This window comes from Schistocerca cancellata, chromosome 1 (assembly GCF_023864275.1).
Source record: "Schistocerca cancellata isolate TAMUIC-IGC-003103 chromosome 1, iqSchCanc2.1, whole genome shotgun sequence".
NCBI lineage: Eukaryota > Metazoa > Arthropoda > Insecta > Orthoptera > Acrididae > Schistocerca > Schistocerca cancellata.
Window position 1 is genome coordinate 654,098,671 of NC_064626.1, and position 22,013 is coordinate 654,120,683.

The 22,013-nt window shown below is 40.0% G+C and overlaps 1 protein-coding gene across 8 annotated transcripts in view; it reads left to right on the forward strand.

The window, feature by feature from the left end:
- Positions 1 to 13,915, forward strand: part of LOC126183537 (N-alpha-acetyltransferase 80) — a 145,344-nt gene extending 131,429 nt beyond the window's left edge. For all 8 annotated transcript variants that reach the window (XM_049925626.1, XM_049925640.1, XM_049925617.1 and 5 more), the window contains 2 exons: positions 12,542 to 12,617; positions 12,694 to 13,915. In XM_049925626.1, the coding sequence (XP_049781583.1) occupies positions 12,542 to 12,617; positions 12,694 to 13,069 (452 nt within the window). In that variant the 3' untranslated portion in view covers positions 13,070 to 13,915. The remainder of the gene's footprint in view (positions 1 to 12,541; positions 12,618 to 12,693) is intronic.
- Positions 13,916 to 22,013: the final 8,098 nt, after the last annotated feature.

The window sequence follows — 22,013 nt, forward strand, 5'->3', positions numbered from 1 at the left end:
AATGTAAATTTTCTGGGAGTACCAGTAATGTATTATCTCATGTTTGGTTCTTTATTATGGCATAAGGTCATATGTGGCAGAAGATGAAAATGTGCACTTGAAATTCAATGAACAGTTGAAACTAGCCAATAGTGTGGAATGAAACACTATGTTTCAAATAAATTGACTGCCTCAGCAGAAAAGATTAATTAAAGCCGAATTTCTTTAGCAAACCAACAAAAGTAACTTCATTGTTCTGCAAGGCGATTAACGCTTGACTGCCAAAAAAATGGAAATAAAATTAAAAAAAACTGCAACTAATGACATATTGTAGCCTTTGTAATTATATGAATGATATTAAATTCACTTGATAGCTGCCGGCCACATAAACCCGTTTTGTTTTCATTTTATGTGAGAGCTGTAAATGAAGAAGAAACAGCGAGATCACTAACCACGAACATGGATCACTTGGAGATTACCCCCTCCCCACCACAACTCAGACTGGTTCTTGCGGATCTGGCACCTTAGGCGCGCCAGAAAAAAATTCCCGATTAGCATCTGGCTGCTTCCTGCTACTGCCGATACAGCTAACAGCCAGCAGACACACTTCAAGTAGCCAGAAGCGGGAGATGGTATTCTTCATACGTGACTCTACTGCGCGTGTGCAGGCAGATGCTTGAGTGAGCACTGTGTTTTGCTAATGGCCCATTTCCTTTGCTACTTAAATTTTATTTTGGTTTTTTCTCTCTTTTATGTTTTATAGCTGCAATATTACTCTTCAGTAGCGGGATACAGTAACATTCTTTGTTTGTGTATCAATTCTTACCAGTCAGAATTACAAAAATTTAACAAAATAAAACAATGAAAAATTCTTGGAATTCCAAAAATTTTCGGTTTTCTCCTAGATGAAAAAATTCCCGGGTTTTTCTTGGATTTTCCAGGGGGTATACACCCTGCTCATATTCTTTGTCAAAATCTTTACACAAGTTCCCTATGTCCTCGGACACCTGGCTAGCAATTGGTTTCACAATACCTGTGGCCTGGTACCCTGTTCCTAATTTGCCCTGTACCATCTGGCCTATACTCCTCCCACAGCTACTATCTAGCAGCAAGAATCCTTTCTTCCTACTCTCTTTTGCTACTGACCTACACTTAGTTTCTACACTAGAAGTCTGGTACACCCTACTGTGAACTACAGCTGGATTAGGCTCTTTTCCTTGTACTTCAGGAAACAAGTCAAAGATATTCGATACTGTAAGCTCAAATGTAGATGAAAAAGTTGAAGAGCTGTTACCCTTTCTCCCATTGCATGTTATCTTTACCCATTTCCCACAATCTTTTTCTTTCTTCTATCTGTCTTGTTCAAATGTTGCGGGTTCAAATTCAGCCTGAAGGACACAAATGTTTTCCTCCTGTTCAGTGATTATCTTGTCTGTTTTGCAGAGCCCACAGTTCCATGGGAGAGCATTGTTGAGTTTCCCATTCAGTTCCCCATTGCAATTGTCCCAGTGGAACTCCAATCCACAGTATACCCATACCACTCCACCACTCAGTGTCTGGTTACTCAACAGCAACATCCACACTTATCACACACTACAACACAGATTATACGTTAAAAATAGAATTAAAGCACTGATCACTACACAGATTTTTGTTATTTACAAGCAGAAAAAGGTAGACCCATAGATTAACACTGAAGTAGTAGTAGTAGTACCTTTATTCATCTGTAGATCTCTTTTTACAAGGATATAGGACATTTCAAAGTATTTACAAGTTTAGACAAATTTACAATAAGCTAATTCGTATACATATACATTTACAGACATGTAGTTAGAGACAATCATTAGATTTACTCCTGGTATACAATACCTTTTTTGTAAGTAATATAATGCCACATTTTCACACACACACACACACACACACACACACACACACACACACAGTTTTTAGCCAAATTCGAATGCCTCCTGGAAAATCTCCAGAAAAAAAGTAAGAAAAAAGTTGTTATAGCAGCAGACTTCAACTTAAATGTCCTAGTTGAAAGCAATGATTCCACAAAATTTCATGACTTAATTCAGAAATCTGGTTTCAAGCTAAATTTTTCTGAAGGCACTAGGGAAAACAGCAGATCAGTGACCTGCATTGATAATATTATTACTAACTACAAATTTGACAGTGGAAATAAGCACAAATACTGCTTAGACTTGGGTATTTCAGATTGCTCAGCTCTGTTTATTGAGCTCCCAAAAGCAAGTAACCTAAAGCCTCCAGAAGTGTGTATGAAAAGGGATCTCAGTAAAAGTAAAATGGATTTATTCCGCAGTAAATTAAGTATAATAAGCTGGCCTGTAGACTACAACAGTTCAAGCTCGATAAACTATACAAATTCTTAAATTGTTTCTTAGAGGTATTTAATGAATCATTTCCTCGTAGATATAAGCAAAAGAAAGTTAATGGTAAACTCAAATGGATTACAACTGGAATAAAAATTTCTAGGGCCAGAAAGAGAGAGCTCCTTAATGAGTTAAAATCAAACAGAAATCCGGATTTTGTTACTTATGTCAAACAGTATAAAGCTGTATTTAGGAAAGTTGTAGTGGCAGCTAAAAAATGGCAAATAATAAATTCATATGAGAACACAGAAATAAGACAAAAGCAGTGTGGTCAGTTGTTCAGTCTGAATTAGGAGCCAAAGTAAAAATTCACGAGATTTTGAAAATTAGACATGAAAATTAAATTATAGTAAACCCTGTTCAGATGTCAAGTTGTTTCAATGAATTCTTCCTAAATGTAGTAAGGTCGGATGTAGATATGACAAATTTGGAAAACAGCCAGAACACATCTTTTAAACAATTTGAAAAAAATCACCCAAAGGGATGTGGAAAAGGAAATATTGTCTCTAAAAAAACAAAACCTCACATGGGTGGGATGAAATAACATCATCTGTAATCAAGTATGTGTATGATATTATTTCTCAACCACTGTCAACTATTATAAATCAATCTTTTGAACAGGGATGATTTCCAGATGTATTGAAATATGGTGAGATCAAACCTCTATTCAAGAAAGGATTGACAGAAGATATGGGGAATTACCACGCTATTCTTTCTTGCCAGTCTTCTCTAAAGTGTTTGAAAAGATTGCAGCAAAACAAATTAATAACTTTCTTACTGTAAATGATATAATTTTTAAAAAACCAGTTCGGATTCCAACAGGGTGAATGCACTGTGAATGCTATAAATGAGTTCATCCAAAAAATATGCTCCACGTTTGATAAAGGTAGAAAGGTCACAGGTATATTCTGTGATCTGAGTAAAGCTTCGATTCAGTGAACCATGCATTACTCCTCCACAAATTACAGATGTATGGAATCAGAGACACTGCTTTAAAATGGTTTAGCTCTTACCTGTCAGGTAGGAAACAAAGAGTAATTTTAACTTCAAATGGAACCAATTCATCAGACTGGAAAACAGTTCCCCCAAGGAGGCCCCCCTCCCCCCACAAGGTTCAATATTGGGTCCCTATCGGTTTCTTTTTTACGTAAATGATCTACCACTTGCTATTGATGTTCATTCAGTCTTATTTGCTGATGATACATCAGTTCTAATTGAAAATGAGGTATCTGAAAATATTCCAGAAAAAGGCAAAAATACTTTAGAAAAACTTGAATCTTGGTTCTATCAAAATGGACTAAAAATTAAAGGAACTAAAACCAAAATGATGCAATTTGAAGCTAAATCAGTAGAAAGGAGTGAAATGAAGATAACTTGCAATGATCAGGATATCACAGAAGCAAACCACATGAAGTTCTTAGGCCTAAATCTTGACAAAAATTTAAATTGGAAGGTACACATAGATTACTTAGCAAATAAATTGAACAACTTAGCATTTGCAATGTGTATTTTGTCAGGTGCCACAAACATGAATACCAGAAAGATAGTTTATCACTGCTACTTTGAGTCAGTTATTCGTTATGGCATAATCTTCTGGGGAAATTCAGCAAATGTCACTAGGCTCCTAGTATTACAAAAGAAAGTAATTAGAAACGTGTGTTGCAAAAACAGGGGATCCTGTCGACCGCTGTTAAAAAATTTAAAAATACTATCTATCCCCTCACTTTACATGAATGAGATGGTGGTGTTCATATATAGAAAGCAACATACACTAGACACTTTCTGTTTTGACCACAACTACAGCACTTGCCACAGAGATAACTTCAAACTTCCAACACATTGTTTAAAACTTTATGCCCAAACGCCAGAGTAAATGGGGTTAAAAATGTTCAATAAAATAAAAGGCAGTAATATATTTAAAATGGAGATTGGTTCACTGAAAAGATTGCTCTTTACTCTTCTGGTGGAAAAGTGTTATTATTCTGTCGATGAATTCATTGAGGACAGCTTCACAGTCTGAGCACAGGGATTGTATTACATGTATTATTTTATGTACATGTGTAGCTGTAACTTAGAAATGTAAAATATAATGTAAACTTTTGTATTTCTCTTAAAAAAGTGAAAAAAGTTTCTTTTGTAAACCTTGACATGTCTGCTGTACATCAAATCAAATGATTTGAAAATTGTACGTAATGAGATGAGTAAACCACATATCACACTGGTGATCTCTGGGCCATTGCATGTGATATAACGTAAAAAGTTAATTATTTCAGCTTAAAACAAGAACTCAAGCACTCATTTAACAGCACTATCAGTTACTTAACTTATTCACAATAAAATATATCTTTCAATTGACTTTAATGTGCACAGACTGTACGTAAACAAACTATTAGTGCAAAGCTTCTGAATCAAGCAACTCAAGATGTATTCTACTGTCTGGAAACAGTAAAAATAAAAAAAAAATGTTTATATGAATCGATAATGTGAAGCATTTGTTGACGAGATGCAGAATCAGGGGAAATGACAAAGCAAAACAGATGACGACTTGAAGCCATGTGAATGGCCATTTTGAGAAGTTGTAGAGTTTAACTCATAGAGGAAGAAGAAAACTGTGCTTTGTGGAGAACTTCCAGTTGGAAGAATGGGAATTAAGACCAAAACTTCATTGTTCATTTACGTCCCATTAATGTCACATTCATCACCATCATTTAAGACACTCTCAAATGTCATGTATGCAACTTTTAGTTTTCCACCATCCTGAATCTGCAGATCATGAATATGGTATAGAAAGCTGTAGCTCTTATTACCTATTGATAAGCACACCCGGAATCTCAACCTCCAAAGTTACCTTACTTCCACCCTCTGTATTGGGGTCAACTCTTTCAGACCTGATGCGCTCTCTCTCTCTCTCTCTCTCTCTCTCTCTCTCTCTCTATCTCTCTCTCTCTCTCACACACACACACACACATACACACACAGGAAAGAATTTTTTTTATGTATCAAAGCTCGTAAGTGATTTATTAATGATTTTAAATGCAAGGTTTATACGAAAATATGTACCCATTTTTAAAACATACTTTATTCACTTATCTTCATTTCATGAACTATAATAGCCAATTACAAAATATTTTCTATTGCAATAAATAGAAAATGACCATTCAATGATTACCATTCAAGATAACAATAAAAATAACCAATTATACAGTGAAACAACCACATCTGTGTATTCTGGTGGTCACGAACTGCTGCACACTGCCACAAGCTGCTGTGCACTGCTGCATTGACTTGCTGATATTTTCATAGTGATGCTCAACAGTTGGGAGCACTTGAACATTATGAAAATGCTGAACATTCACAAATGTGTACCTCAGGTTTCCATTGGGAAAAAATACATCTGTTGTGGCTAAGATAATGTAAAAGTTAATGCACACAATTGTAGTCAGAGGGTCTGAAAGGCTTAAAATGAAGTGTACAGCACTCTCCTTGATACAGTTGAAGAAATGGAGCAATACAGTCTTGTCAAGATAAACAGTATCATCCAAGGATGTTTGAGTGCAGTATTGCATTCAGACAGATTACAGCACATGGAACTTCAATGATACGAGTGGACTGTAAACTGTATAATGTAATGTGCTGAAGCAGTATGTTATTTGTGTTAAGTTAGACCATGGATGAAAATTTGAACTGAATTAGGCAGAGACTTTGTGAAAAAGTTTACATTTATATTCAGTATGACAAAATTTGATACTGAAGTCAGTGTTGCTTCATAATCACACATTCAGAAGTATCTCACCAATGAATTATTTACAGACCCTGTTTAACAGAACATTTTTAGTTCTATTATTGTTTACTTTCACCCATGTCTATTTTCGCTACTAATTATGACACACCCTGTATACAAATTTTGTACATGGCTGCTTCTAGCAACCCTCTCAGCTTTGTGTCCCATGTGGCCACTTGGACCTTAAACTAGCCCTGCCCAAAACAAATGTAAAGCTGCATGTGATGTTATCAAGATCCAGCTGGGTAGAAGTAGTCTACATCTACATCAATACTCTGCAAACTACTACAGTGTGTGGTAGAGAGTACTTTGTGTACCAATGTCACTGGCAAATGGTTTGCAGGAAGAACAGTTGCTGTTAAGCCTGCAATGTAAGCTTAAAATCTTGCTTTCATGGTCTTTTGTGGTATATACCTAGGAGGAAGCAGTATGTCAATTGAGTCGTCTAGGAATGTACATTCTTGGAACTTTAACAGTAAACCACACCATGATACGAAGTGCCTCTCTTGCAGTGTCTGCCACTGGAGATGGCTGAGCATCTCTGTGACACTTTTACACTTACTAAATGACCCTGTACCAAAATGCACTGCTCTTCTTTGGATCTTTTCTACTTCCTCTATCGATCCTGTGTGATAAAAGTCACACAGTGATGAGCAGTATTCAAGCAATTGTCGAACAGGGGTTTTATAAGCTACCTTCTTTGTGGGTCAACTACATTTCTTGAGGACTGCTCCAATGAATCTCAGTCTGGCATCTGCCTTACCTGAAATTAGTTTTATGTGGTCATTCCACTTTAAGCCACTCTGTATGCATACTCACTGATATTTTATGGATGTGATTCTTCCATTGATTGTTACGAAATCATAAAACACAGGTTCTTTCTGCCTATTTACACAATATGTTGCATTTGTTTATGTTGAAGGTCAATTGCCAATTCCTTCACCAAGCATTGATCCTCTGCAGTTCTTCCTATATTTCACTACAGTTTTCTAGTGTTGTGATTTCTCTGTATACACCACTATCTGCTAAAATCCTCATGGAATTTCTGACGTTATCCACTAAGTGGTTTATGTATTTTGTGAAAAGTAATGGTTCAGTAACACTACACTGGTGTGCAACTACAATTACTTTTATGTGTGAAGATTTCTCTCCATTGAGAATGACCTGCTGTATCCTGTTTGCTATAGAAACTCTTTACCCCAGTCTTGTATTCTGTACACTCACATTTTGTTCATTAGATGGCACTGTGGAACAATATCAAATGCTTTCCGGAGGTCAAGGAATACAGCATCAATCTGGGTGCCAGTATATACTGTTTTTGTGGTCTTGTGGATGAGTAGTGTGATCTCGGTTTCACATGATCACTGCTTACAGAATCCAGGTTGATTCCCACAGAGGAGATTTTCAGTCTCCATAAATGTTATTATAATGTGAGAGTAAAACATGGGCCAAGATTCTACAACAGCCTGAGGTCAGCAATATAAGTCTGTAGTTTTGTGTCAAAAAAGTAATGAACTGACCTTTGTTCCAATTATTAGGAATGCTTTGCTCCTCTAGAAACATACGGTTCGCTGCTGTTAGAAGAAGAGCAAGTTCTTTTGCACACACTATGTAGAATCTTATTGGTACCCTGTCAGATACAGTGGTTTGTCCTCTGTTGCGCTTTCTCAGTTGCTTTTCTATCCCATAGTCACTTGTTTCAGTTCATATCATTTTGACATTTGTCCCATGTGATTTTCTCAGGGAAACTGTTTTGGAAAAATATGTTTAGTGTTTTGGTTGTATCCGTGTCATCCACTGGTTCGTTGCCATTGTGGTCACAGAGTGTACGCACTTCTTAGGATCTTCTGTCAGGCCCATAGATAGGTGACAGCAAAAATGCTTAATCTGATGTTGATTTCACTTTAGATGACTTCAATAATGGATAGATTAAAGTTAGATATAGTGGGAATTAGTGAATTTCGGACGCAGGAGGAACAAGACTTTTGGTCAGGTGAAAACAGGGTTATAAATACAAAATGAAATAGGGATAATGCAGGAGTAGGTTCAACAATGAATAAAAAAAATAGGAGTACGGGTAAGCTACTACAAACAGCATAGTGAACACATTATTGTGACCAAGATAGACACGAAGCCCACGCCTACCACAGTAGTACAAGTTCATATGCCAACTAGCTCTGCAGATGATGAAGAAATTGATGAAATGTGTGATGAGATGAAAGAAATTATTCAGATAGTGAAGGGAGATGAAAACTTAATAGTCATGGGTGACTGGAATTCTAAATGGGAGAGAAGGAAACGTAGTAGGTGAATATGGATTGGGGGGAAGAAATGAAAGAGGAAGCTGCCTGGTAGAATTTTGCACAGAGCTTAACTTAATCATAGCTAACACATGGTTCAAGAATAATGAAAGAAGGTTGTATACATGGAAGAGGCCTGGAGATACTGGAAGGTTTCAGATAGATTATATAATGGTAAGACAGAGATTTAGGAACCAGGTTTTAAACTGTAAGACATTTCCAGGGGCAGATGTGGACTATGACCAAAATCTATTGGTTATGAACTGTAGATTAAAACTGAAGAAACTGCAAAAGGTGGGAATTTAAGGAGATGGGACCTGGATAAACTGAAAGAACCAGAGGTTGTACAGAATTTCAGGCAGAGCATAATGGAACAATTGACAGGAATGGGGTAAAGAAATACAGTAGAAGCAGAATGGGTAGCTTTGAGGGATGAAGTAGTGAAGGCAGCAAAGGATCAAGTAGGTAAAAAAACGAAAGGCTCGTAGAAATCCTTGGGTAACAGAAGAAATATGAATTTAATTGATGAAAGGAGAAAATATAAAAATGCAGTAAATGAAGCAGGCAAAAAGGAATACAAATGTCTCAGAAATGAGATCAACAGGAAGTGCAAAATGGCTAAGCAGGCATGGCTAGAGGACAAATGTAAGGACGTAGAGGCTTATCTCACTAGGGGTAAGATAGATACTGCCTATAGGAAAATTAAAGACACCTTTGAAGAAAAGAGAACCACTTGTATGAATTATCAAGAGCTCAGACGGAAACACAGTTCTAAGCAAAGAAGGGAAAGCAGGAAGGTGGAAGGAGTATATAGAGGGTCTATACAAGTGTGATGTGCTTGAGGACAATATTATGGAAATGGAAGAGGATGTAGATGAAGATGAAATGGGAGATACGATACTGCGTGAAGAGTTTGATAGAGCACTGAAAGACCTGAGTCGAAGCAAGGCCCCGGGAGTAGACAACATTCCATTAGAACTACTGATAGCCTTGAGAGAGCCAGTCCTGACAAAACTTTACCATCTGGTGAGCAAGATGTATGAGACAGGCGAAATACCTTCAAGAAGAATATAGTAATTCCAAACCCAAAGAAAGCAGGTGTTGACAGATGTGAAAATTACTGAACTATCAGTTTAATAAGTCACAGCTGCAAAATACTAAAGTGAATTCTTTACAGACGAATGGAAAAACTGGTAGAAGCCGACCTCGGGGAAGATCAGTTTGGATTCCACAGAAATAGTGGAACACTTGAAGCAATACTGACCCTACGACTTATCTTAGAAGATAGATTAAGGAAAGACAAACCTACATTTCTAGCATATGAAGACTTAGAGAAAGCTTTTGACAATGTTGACTGGAGTATTCTCTTTCAAATTCTGACGGTGGCAGGGGTAAAATACAGGGAGCAAAAGGCTATTTACAATTTGTACAGAAACCAGATGGCAGTTATAAGAGTCGAGAGACATGAAACGGAAGCAGTGGTTGGGATGGGAGTGAGACAGGATTGTAGCCTCTCCCTGATGTTATACAATCTATATATTGAGCAAGCAGTAAAGGAAACAAAAGAAAAATTTGGAGTAGGTATTAAATACAGCGGAGAAGAAATAAAAACTTTGAGGTTCACCAGTGACATTGTAATTCTGTCAGAGAGAGCAAATGGGCTTGGAAGAGCAGTTGAATGGAATGGACTGTGTCTTGAAAGGAGGATATAAGATGAACATCAACAAAAGCAAAATGAGAATAATGGAATGTAGTCGAATTAAGTCGGGTGATGCTGAGGGAATTAGATTAGGAAATGAAACACTTAAAGTAGTAAAGGAGTTTTGCTATTTGGGGAGCAAAATAACTGATGATGGTCGGAGTAGAGAAGATATAAAATGTAGACTGGCAATGGCAAGGAAAGCGTTTCTGAAGAAGAGAAATTTGTTAACATCAAGTATAGATTGAAGTGTCAGGAAGTCGCTTCTGAAAGTATTTGTATGGTGTGTAGCCATGTGAAACATGGACGATAAATAGTTTGGACAAGAAGAGAATAGAAGCTTTTGAAATGTGGAGCTACTGAAGAATGCTGAAGATTAGATGGGTAGATCACATAACTAATGAGGAGGTATTGAATAGAATTGGGGAGAAGAGAAATTTGTGGCACAACTTGACTAGAAGAAGGGATCAGTTGGTAGGACATGTTCTGAGGCATCAAGGGATCACCAATTTAGTACTGGAGGGCAGCGTGGAGGGTAAAAATCATAGAGGGAGACCAAGGGAGAAATACACTAAACAGATTCAGAAGGATGTAGGTTGCAGTAGGTACTGGGAGATGAAAAACCTTGCACAGGATAAAGTACCATAGAGAGCTGCATCAAACCAGTCTCTGGACTGAAGACCACAACAACAACAACAACAACGGCGTCAATACTTAGATGAGTAATTTTCTTTATATAGTGCACTGGCGAACTTGTAAAGAAGAATCCTACACTTCTCCACCTCATAATTCAGGTCCAAAAACTATAGCTAAGGGAGTCTCAGGATCGATGGAGCCTCTGGTTGATGTTCTCTACTCAGCTCCAAACCAAAGGAACCTTATCAATTCTGGGTACAATACTGTACAGTGTAAGCTCTGCTCACACCATACAAATGAGACCAACAATCTTTACCACTTTTGCCAGCCACTTTTACAGGCAGACAGTGTCTCAGAAACCAAATGAGAGCCATCATTGGTCCCAACATGAGCCACAACTTGAAGATGACTACACCCTCGACAGCCACGGGTAGAGAATACTCAACATCTCAGGCGGGGCAAGCCAGCAGACATACCAAGCACACATCGGACTTCTTTCCAGTCCTGGATGCTATTTCCCTATAAGCGGCTCCATAACAGGCCTAACATTGGAGCTTCCAATAACTGGAAAACCTCTCCTCCCATGTGCCTGCTCAGATCATGTTGAAGGAGTGGCCTCTTATTCACTTGCAGGGTGAATGTGTGAGGCCAGATGGCCCACTCCCCATTCACCTTCCATTTCAAGTTATGTGTATTGTTACATCCTGTTCCCCTTCTTTGGGTATGCTTGAAGGTGCCTTGACAACAGAGCCCGTGGGTAAAACAAGTGGCACCAGAGATGTCCCATGCAAGGTACTAGTTTCTCCACATACACACACACTACACCCCAAGACAGCAGTTTGAAAATGGCTGACCATGGTCAACAGCATCTTCAGCTGTTTGTAAACTAAAGTCAGCCTCTCCTGCATTCGGACACCACAAGGTGCACACTCCCTATCCATCCTTCTCCTAAAATTGACAGAAGTTCCTAAGGAAATATTAAACTAAATGCTCTGTACAAACACAAATAATGGCTGCTGCTGCTGCTGGAGCTGCTCCCTCCTAGCTGGTTGTTGCTGTACTGGTTATTTGTAAGCGATTTGCAAAACTCAAAGTGAATCAGGTGACAGTAGTGCTAGTAGCGGAATGAAGCTACACTAGAAAGTCTTATCACACAAAAGCTGATGCATGAGAGTTACTATTGTTTATTTATGTTGTATGTAAAGAATGTGTCGTGTGGCCGACAAATTGTAGTTTGATTCATTAATAGTAATGGCTGACTGCAGAGTATCACATCTTTTTGAGGTGAATGTATATATCTGTGTATGTGTGGAGAGGGGTGGGGGCGGCGGGGGGGGGGGGGGGGGGGGAGGGGGGGGGGGCAGCACCCGCACACTTGCGAACATGTGCATTGATATTATTGTACCATATCTATTTCACACGTATCAATATGCTTAAAGAGGGATAACAAATAAATGTAAAAATGAAGTAGTCATTTATTGCAGCATAAGTCAGTTCCATGGCTTGAATGGAAGAGAGCAAGTTTTACATTATGAATAAAGCATAAATTTTAGTACTGATTCAGACAATTTAAGTAAAATGCATTATCATTATATGTTACTGACTCAGAAACCTTTTAGGCTTATGCTAGTGATATCAGAGAATTATGCTGAAGAATGAGCTCTAAAAAGTGCTCTCTCTTTTTATCAACATCTTAGATGGGCTTCATAGGGATGACATATAAGACTTATAGTGGTATTTTGTTTTGTTTCAGTTGTTATTCATCCATCATATCGCAAACAAGGTCTCGGCAAGGCACTCATGAATGCATCAGAGAATGAAGCTCAAAAGTAAGCTTAGAACAAAAACGTCTTATTTGTAAAACACAATGAAATATTTTTAAAATATATGTTTGCTCTGTTCCAGGCTTGGTCTTCATACAGTCTATTTATCAACTATCGACCAACAAGGTTTCTACCTGAAACTTGGATACACAGAATGTGCTCCAGTTTCAGTTTATGGCTGTCCTATAGCAAAGTGGAATTCATCACATAGTATGGTCCACAACAACATGCTCAGTGACCTAGAACTGCAAAATGAAGTTTCACCATTAGACAGCAGAACTCTAACAAAAGATACTGTGCCACTACAGCATGCAGCTACTTCACTACTGCCATGTCAACTACCGCCCCCTCCTCCTCCTCCTCCTCCTCCACCACCACCACCACCACCACCACCACAGTCATTACCTTTGGCACCAACACAGAAACAAAGAAAGACTTTTATGAAAAAAGTACTTTAATATGTGTTACAATAAGAAACTTAAAAGTTTATTGTGAGGTCCAGGTATACATGACAACATACAATAATTTACTATTTTTACAAATCTTGTATTTTCATAATGTTAAACTACTGCTGATGCAGCTCTCCATGCTGTTCTGTCCTGTGCGAGCCTCTTCATCTCCGAATAAATGTTGCAACTAACATCCTTCTGAATCTGCTTACTGTATACATCTTTCGGTCTCCTTCTACTATACACCCCCCCCCCCCACCCCCCGCCACACACACACACACACACACACACACACACACACACACTCTTCCCTCAAATACTAAACTGGTGATCCCTTTTGACTCAGTTGTGCCACAAATTTCTTGTCTCCCCAATTCTATTCAGTACCTCATCATTACTTATGTGATCTACCCATATAATCTTCAAGATTCTTGTGCAGCACCACATCTTAAAAGCTTCTATTCTCTTTTTATCTAAACATACATGGCTATACTCCATACAAATACCTCCAGAAAAGACTTCCAAACACTTAAATGTATATTCGATATTAACAAATTTCTCTTTTTCAGAAATGCTTTTCTTGCTATTGCCTGTCTAGATTTTATATTCTCTTTATTTCAGCCATCATCAGTTATGTTTCCCAGAAAGCAAAACTCATCTACTACTTTTAGCATCTCGTTTCCTAATCTAATTCCCTCAGCATCACCTGACTTAAATTCGACTACATTCCATTATCCTTGTTTTGCTTTTGTTGATATTAATCTTATATCCTCCTTTCAAGACACTGCCCATTCTGTTCAACTGCTCTTCCAAGTCCTTTTGCTGTCTCTGAGAGAATTAAAGTGCCATTAGCAACCCTTCAAGTTTTATTTCTTTTCCCTGAACTTTAATTCCTACTCCAGATTTTTCCTTCATTTCTTTTACTGCTTCTTCAAAGTACAGATTGAATAACATCAGGAATAAGCTACAATCTTGTCTCACTCCCTTCTCAACCACTGCTCCCCTTCATGTCCTTTGGCTCTTATTACTGCCATCTGGTTTCTGTAAAATTTGTAAAAATAGCCTTCCACTTCCTGTATTTTATTACTCCTACCTTTATACTTGCAAAGAGAGTATTCCAGTCAATATTGTCAAAAGCTTTCTGTAAATCTACAAATGCTATCAACATAGTTTTGCCTTTCCTTAACCTATCTTCTAAGATAAGTCGTAGGGTCAGTATTGCCTTGCGTGTTCCTACATTTTTTCAGAATCCAAACCGATCTTCCCCGAGGTAAGTTTCAACTGTCGATACTGAAATATGAACTTTGTAGAGTTGTTTAGTTCCATGACCTGGCATCATTAAGGCCATTCTGTGATGTAGGTTATTGGAAGGAACAAAGTGTCAGAAACCATGGAACATTTATGAACCACCACCTCATGAACTAGAATCATGTTTTAACCAATGTGCTCTGTCTTCTGGTGCATTCAGAATGTAATATGAAGTACACGTATTGAACACATTACTGTGATACCATATGTTATTATGATGCTAATAATACATATACTTTACTTTCTCGCAAATATTCTAATAGCACAGATTTCACTATTTGACTATGTAAATTATTCATTTGTATTTTATGTCGGTGGCTTAAAGGTCAATAAGATGCAAGACAATTCTTTTGAGGATTTAAAAAAAGAATCCCATTTCCTGGCTACACAAAAAAATTACATCTACCAGAAAGAAATGATATTGGAAACTCCATAAGTGGGAAGGATGCATCTATGCAGTAACTGTATGGATACTTCCTGTATGTTCACAGAATTATCTGAAAACACAGATTAACAAGAGTCAGAGCTTAGATATCCACTATTTATATCCTGGCAGGTGATAATTTTTCAATAGTAGTTGGACTTTTACTCATTCTTAAATGACAAGAATTATGATAGTTCAGAGTTGTTTGTTGTATGTCCTTTGCTGTGTTTCTTATCTTCACTCTTTTAACATGACTTCCTAATGATTTATTTCACTGCTTCTTCTTTAATCTCATTTTCCCGTTCGAATAAAATCCTTATGGATATTGCCTGCGCCATTTTGAAACACTAAAACCAACTATAAAAGCACTGTTTCAACTGCGTTTGCAGCATTTATTTTCATGGCGATGAATTACTACCTAAATGGTAGCATTAACGAGGCTCTGTACCAGTTGAAATCTTTAAATTTTCAATTTTTGTTTTTGTCACTGATCACCTACAGAATTTTCCCTTTTCCAAATTTATTTTTGGTTTATTCATTCATTTAAACAAAACACTGTGTGGTGGTGACCATTTTTCAAGAATCTGAACAATAGAAGGAGGTAAGATTTGTCAATTATTTAAGAGATGGCGATTTAAAATTTTTCAAAGCAGTTGTGGAAGAGAAGCCATATGGAGAAAATGTAACTACCATTAAACTGAAGTGTATAGGTCATGTATAAAAGCATATGGAATACAAGGCTGTGACGACTGAAAATTGCATACAAGGGAAAGAAACTGCAAGGTGGCAGAGGATTGTATGATAAGAATAGACTCACAGATAAAATCCATATTACTATGGTATAGCAATCAGCCAAATTGTTTGTAGTGTAGAAGATATGAGAAAAGTTGTATGGGCTCTTTTGTTTCACACCTCTCCAAAAGACGATAAACTCATTCATAGCCTATGACCTCTAGGAAGTAATTCATGGTGCAAATACAACAGAGCACAGCAAAATTGTGAGAAATTTAATCACATACCAACAATAACTTTTGACATAGTGGAGGTCTTGGAAGAAACTTTCAGAGATTTATCAGATGTAAGACTATTGAAAAATTGTCTTCATGGCTACATACAGTTCCTAATGAGTCCATCAACAGCTTAATCCCCAATGTAGTGCTTGTGTCATTTAGTACACTGCATTTTGATGTCTTTGATGCAGTGACAACTTTCAGTGAAGGAAATATTGTAAGGTTGAAGTCCTGAAAATACTGCTACAAATTGTTAGTCTTTTCACAATGAAACAAATGTTAAATTTAGATAACAATAGAGTCAGGGCATAAGAGAGATCTATTGGATAACTTTAAAAGAAGGCAAGACAACACACATGAACAGGAAAAATGGCATTGCAAGAGGAGATGGAAGAGGAAGCAGACAATCCAGATGCAGACAACCCATCTTACAGAGCTAGAATACATTGAAAACTTTAGTAACTGTTTCCCCTAAGTTGCATCTTTTAAGAACAAAGTGTACTTTTTCTCAGTGTCTACTTGGCAGGATTTGTTCAAAATTACAGGATACACCTATTTTTGCAGTTCGCCTTATTTTCTGGCAATTTGACAGCTCAAAATGGATCATTCACAGTTCATTATATTAGTGCCAAAACATTCAAGCTGTTATAGCTCTTAACATCAACAAAAAGATACTAATGTCAGGGGTAATGTGTGTGTGTGTGTGTGTGTATTGGAGGATACTACCATGTAATTATAATACTTGTTTTATTATGAGAATTTAATTATAATTTATTAATAAGATAACATTAAATTAAGGCCTTTCATTCCTGTCGATCTATTCGGGATACTTGTTGCATTTTCCACTAGATATCTCCCATCTGCTTTTACCAACAGTTTCACTACTAATATTAATGAACTTTCTGTCACTGTGCTGACTGTCAAGAAGTCTCAAATAACAAGAAAAGGAGATTTTGCCTCAATATCTCAATGGGAAGAAAAGTTACAGGTGTTACCTAAACAACAGAATACTGTCTCCTTTATAAGCTATCATTTGTCAAAAATCTCTTTTCAATATAATGAACAAAGTGTAGTCTACAATACATAGGCCATCACGTGTACTATTTATGTGTTGATCACTTCTCCCTTGACCTGGGACTCAGGCTGACTTTTCCATAATCTTCCCCATTTCCTAAACCTTGACAGATCTTATCCTTCATCCCTTCTCCATCCCTTCCCTCAAGAAGCTGGCACATGTCCGCAACTTTTGTGTGTGTTTTCTCCTACCACTGCTTGGTGAGTAAATTAACACTGATCCCAACCCATTAACAAAGGCTCCACCACTGTGGATTTGAACTGCAAGTATTACCTGGTTGAAGGACTCTACCACCCATCAGATTCGTCCACCTACAAACCCTGCACAGTGATCCCATTTCATCAGGATCTCTGGTCTCTCCTCAAATCTTTAAGCCCATCCCAGAACCTCTCCCCTGAGTCTCTCCCCCCCCCCCCCCTTACCCCTACCTTCTTACATGCTTCCTAAAGTCTATAAACCCAACCACGCAGGAAGCCCCATTGCAGCTGGTTACTGCGTCCCAATTGAGAAAATCTCTGCTCTCATAGACAAACACCTTCAGTCTATTACTTATAACCTGTCCTCCCATATAAAAGACACCAACCATCTCCTCCACCAACTCTCCATCGTTTGTGTTACTTTACCACACAGTGCCCTGCTCATCACTATTGATGTCATCTCCCTTGACACCAGCATCCCTAATGCCCATGGCCTTGCTGCTATTAAACACTACCCTTCTGAACCTCCTCCTTGGTCACCATGACCAACTATATTACTCTCTCACACAACTTCCTTTGAAGGCATCACCTATAACGAAATACGTGATATGGCAATGGGCACCCGGATGGCACCTTCCTATTCCAACTTATTCATCAACCATCAGGACGAATCCTTCCTAATGCTACAGAATCCCAAACCCCTCACCTGGGTCAGATTCACTGCTGACATCACCGTGATCTGGATCGAGAGTGAGGACACCCTATCCACTCCTTTAGAAACTATTAACTTTCCCCCCATTCGCTTCACCTTGTCCTCCTCAACCCAAAAAGCCACCTTCCTCACTGTTGACCTTCACCTCAAAAATGGCTATGTCAGTAACTCCGTCCATATCAAACCTGTCAACCACCAGCAATACCTCTACTTTGACATCTGTCACCTATTTTAAACCAAAGTTCCTGCCATATAGCCCAGCCACATGTGGCTGTCGCATTTGTAGTGACCAGCAGTCCCCTCGAAGTATATCACAGGTCTCACTGTGGCCAAAATTACCCTCCCAACCTTATACAGAAAGCGATCACCTGTGCTTACCTCACCAGTCACCCACCACCTCCCAAAGTCCCACCATCTGGCCACAAAAGAGCGTTCCCCTCATGATTCATTATCACCCATGACTGGAGCAACAATAACATTCTCCACCAGGGTTTCGACTACATGTCATCAGCCCCTGAAATGAGGAATGTCCTAGCCACTATCGCTCTCACCCCTCCCACAGCGGTATTGTGCTGTCCACCAGACTTGCACAATACTCTCATCCATTCCTACTCCACCTCTGCTCCCAACCCCTTGTCTCGCACTGCAGAAGTTGTGTGAAAGATAGAAGTACAAGCCTTGCGACTTCACCTTCAATAATAACATATATCAGAAATAAAACATTGGCTTTTTGGTGGGCTTATTTTTTCCTGCATTAAAATGATTTCAAGACACTGGCTGGATGCCCCCCCCCCCCACCCCCCCACCCCCCGGCCCGCCCATTCGCTCACACATGCACATGATATATACAATGCACACATTTATACATCTTAGGGTAAATAAATTCACACACACATTCAGTTTTTTAAAATGTATATACATGTAGGTTGTCTGGCCATTTCGTGGAGGCCTGGTAGTGGACCCTGTGTCCAAGTTATCGTACCAGGTTATTTTATGAGTCTTGTGTTCTTGGCAGTGGTTCTGAATTGGTCCCTCAGGTAGGGCACCCTGAGAGCTGGTGAAGCCCATTCGTTGGGAACCAGTGTGGCAGGTGGAGTGCCCTTTTCAGAGCAAGGTTTTGAATTCTTTGTAGTTGTCGTATGTGGGTTGGAGCAGCATTGCCCCACACAACAGCAGCGTAGTCTAGGACTGAACGCACCAATGTGAGGTACAATATCACCCCCAGTCTTAATGGTAGTGTTGAAGATGGATTTAGTAGAGGGTAAAGCACTACCATTCTTCGCCTGGCTTTCTCTCGGATGTTTTATGTATGAGGGCACCATGTTAGACGCCTGTTGAGGGTCACACCCAGGTATTTCACTGTTTGTGACCATGGGACTGGAGTGCCCCTTATCTCAATGGGCTGGATGTTCGCTGGAAAAGGTTTTCTGCAAATAGCTATTGCGTGCGTCTTCGTGGTGTTGAAGGACGATTGCCATTTCGTCGCCCATTCTCTCAGCATATTACACGCTTGTTGCAGTCTTGCCTGGAGGTGTGCAGCATTCATACTTTGGGAGTAGATGGGTATGTCATCGGCATATAGAGACAGGTGAGTTCTGGCTGTCGATGGTACGTCAGATGTGTACAATGTGTATAGCAGTGGTCCCACTACACTGCCCTGAGGTACTCCTGCTTTGATGAGTCTGGTGGACTATGCACCACCTTGAGTGCGGACATGTAATGTCCGGTTTTTGAGGTAGCTTTTCAGGAGCGTCACTTGTGACACAGGGACCCGCTATCTAGAAGTTTATACTGGAAGCCCTCATGCCACACGCAATCAAAGACACGTGAGACATCCAGAAATACAGCCCCGAAGAATTCCTTCCTTTCCATGGCGCTGAATGCTTCCTCAACTAGGCGTAGTAGCTGCTGGGTGGTGCAGTGGCCTTGGTGAAAGCCGAACTGGATGTCTGGTATCACGTGCTCTGCTTCCACATGCTGCTGAAGTCTCTTTATATACAGACGTTAAAAGAGTTTCGATATAGCAGGTAAGAGACTGATTGGTCTGTAGCTTGCTGGCGATCGAGGGTCCTTTCCTATCTTCGGTGTGGTGACAACCTCAGCATGTTTCCATGTGAAGGGGAAGACGCCTGTTGCCAAGATCTCGTTGAAAGCCGCCGCTATTAGTGGTGCTGCGGTGGGTGGTATTTGCTTCAGCAGCTCATTTGCTAGGAGGTCTGGTCTTCCTAATGCTTTTCAATTTAGTTCTTCAAGCTGTTTTGTTACTTCTGCTGTGGAAATCGGTTGGATATGGTGGTCTTCAGCTCAGCTGGTGAGGAATCTTGGAAGGCACTAGTTAACTAGGCCAATGTGGGCTGCGTCGGAAGGGTCATTGATTGCTGAGAAATTTTTTGCAAATGCCTCTGCCAGGGCATTAGCTTTGGAATTTGGTTTGCTGACAATATTTTTGCCCATGTGTAAAGGGGGTAACTTCTGTCCCTTCCTTAGTAGAGACTTAGTAATCTTTCAGGCTGATTGGTCTCGTAGCTGTAGCAGCGCGATCTTATCTGCCCAAACTTGGTTCTTGTGTTTTTCTACTGCTATGCAGTTGGTTTACTCAGCGCTTTGTGGCTGGTTTGCACATTGCCTGCCATTCTCTGAATGCGTGGTTTTTTTCTCTGATGGCTGCTGTGATGGGTGGAGGCAGTTGGTGAGTTTTTGGTCATGTGGGTTGTCACAGTGGCGTGGCTTCTGTTGCAGTGTCCAGTGCTTTGGATGTTATGTATAGTAGTGTGGCTTCTGCTCCTGCTGTCTGTGTGTCCGGAAGGTCTCTTTCGAGCAGTTGGCTGTATGTTTCCCAGCTGATTCCTCGGATATCGAGGTGGTGTCTTGGTAGTTTGTTGATGCCGACAAGGTCGACGTGATCTGAGGTAAGGGCCCATCTGGTGGTGGCAGTAACATCATTGGGGAATCTCTTAATGATGGCTATATTCAGTACATCACTCTGGCCTCTGTTTGGAAAGCATGTGGGGTCATATGGTCCCACATTGATAGCATGGTTTCTTTTTGCAACTCGTAGGAGACGGCGTCCACTGATATTCATGATGGGGCTATTTCAGTTGGTGTTTTTTGCATTAAAGTCGCCGGCAATAGAAAGGTTTCCCTGTTGCGACAGTAATGCCTTAAAGTCTGCTTCTTCTAGATGGTCACGGGAGGGGGGGGGGGGGGGGGCCTCTTGGTGTTTGAACTGCAACCAATGTGGCTTCTACTGTGGCTAGTGCTGGGAGTAGCAGTTGATGATGCATCAGGGAGTTTCTTATGTAGACTGCTGTTCCTCCACCAGCAGTCGGCCGGTCTGTCCAGAAACAGCTGTAGTTGGCGACTCGTACGTGGATATCAGGTTTCAGTTGTGTCTCGGTGACATGGCATACATTGATTCTTTCGCCTTGAAGGAATTGACGAAACTCACCTACTTGAGTGCGGATTCTATTGGCGTTCCAAGTGCACACAGTTAGTCCAAATCTAGCTGCCATTTTGAGTGGTGGAGGTTGGCTTTGGAATGGCCTGTAAGGCAAATTGAACTGCAGCAGAAATCTGCTGCGGAATGGTGGCCATGATAGCCTGGAGGGCGTCAGTGATGGCTTTCATCATGGCTTGCATGACTGAGATCAAGTTGAACTCCTGGTGTGTGGGGGGGGGGGGGGCAGGGGCGGCGTGTTGTGTTGTGCTGTGCCTGAGTTGACAATCCAGCACTGATTGTGTGCTGCTGGGGCGCAGCAATGGTCGGAGGGGGTGGAGCTGGATGATGAGGAATGAATTGAGCACGCCTGTGGTGGTGGGGGTTGGTTCTCTGTATACCTGCGGGGGGTGGGGGGGGGGGGGCATTGGCCTTAGAAGATGGGGCAGTGTTGGCATTGGTTGCTGCGACATTTGTGTTTTTTCTGCCAGCTGCAATAGCAGTATCGGTGAGACCCTGGTGTGTGGTTGCCTTTTGTCTGGTCCTGTAGGCTTTGATGACTTCACAACCGAGGTAACTGACAGGGTGAGATTTGTCATGTGGGGGGAAGTGTCTTTATCCTTGGGGCATTCTTTGGAGGTATGTTCTTCGCCGCACTTAAATTGCACAGTGTCTGGCCACATGGCTGATGCCTTTTACGGTAACAGATGGTGGGGCCACGTTTGCCCCCAAGGTTCCTCAATTGTGACGTCCGTGTTGCAGTTTCAGCAATTTTCGCTTGTCTGGTTTAT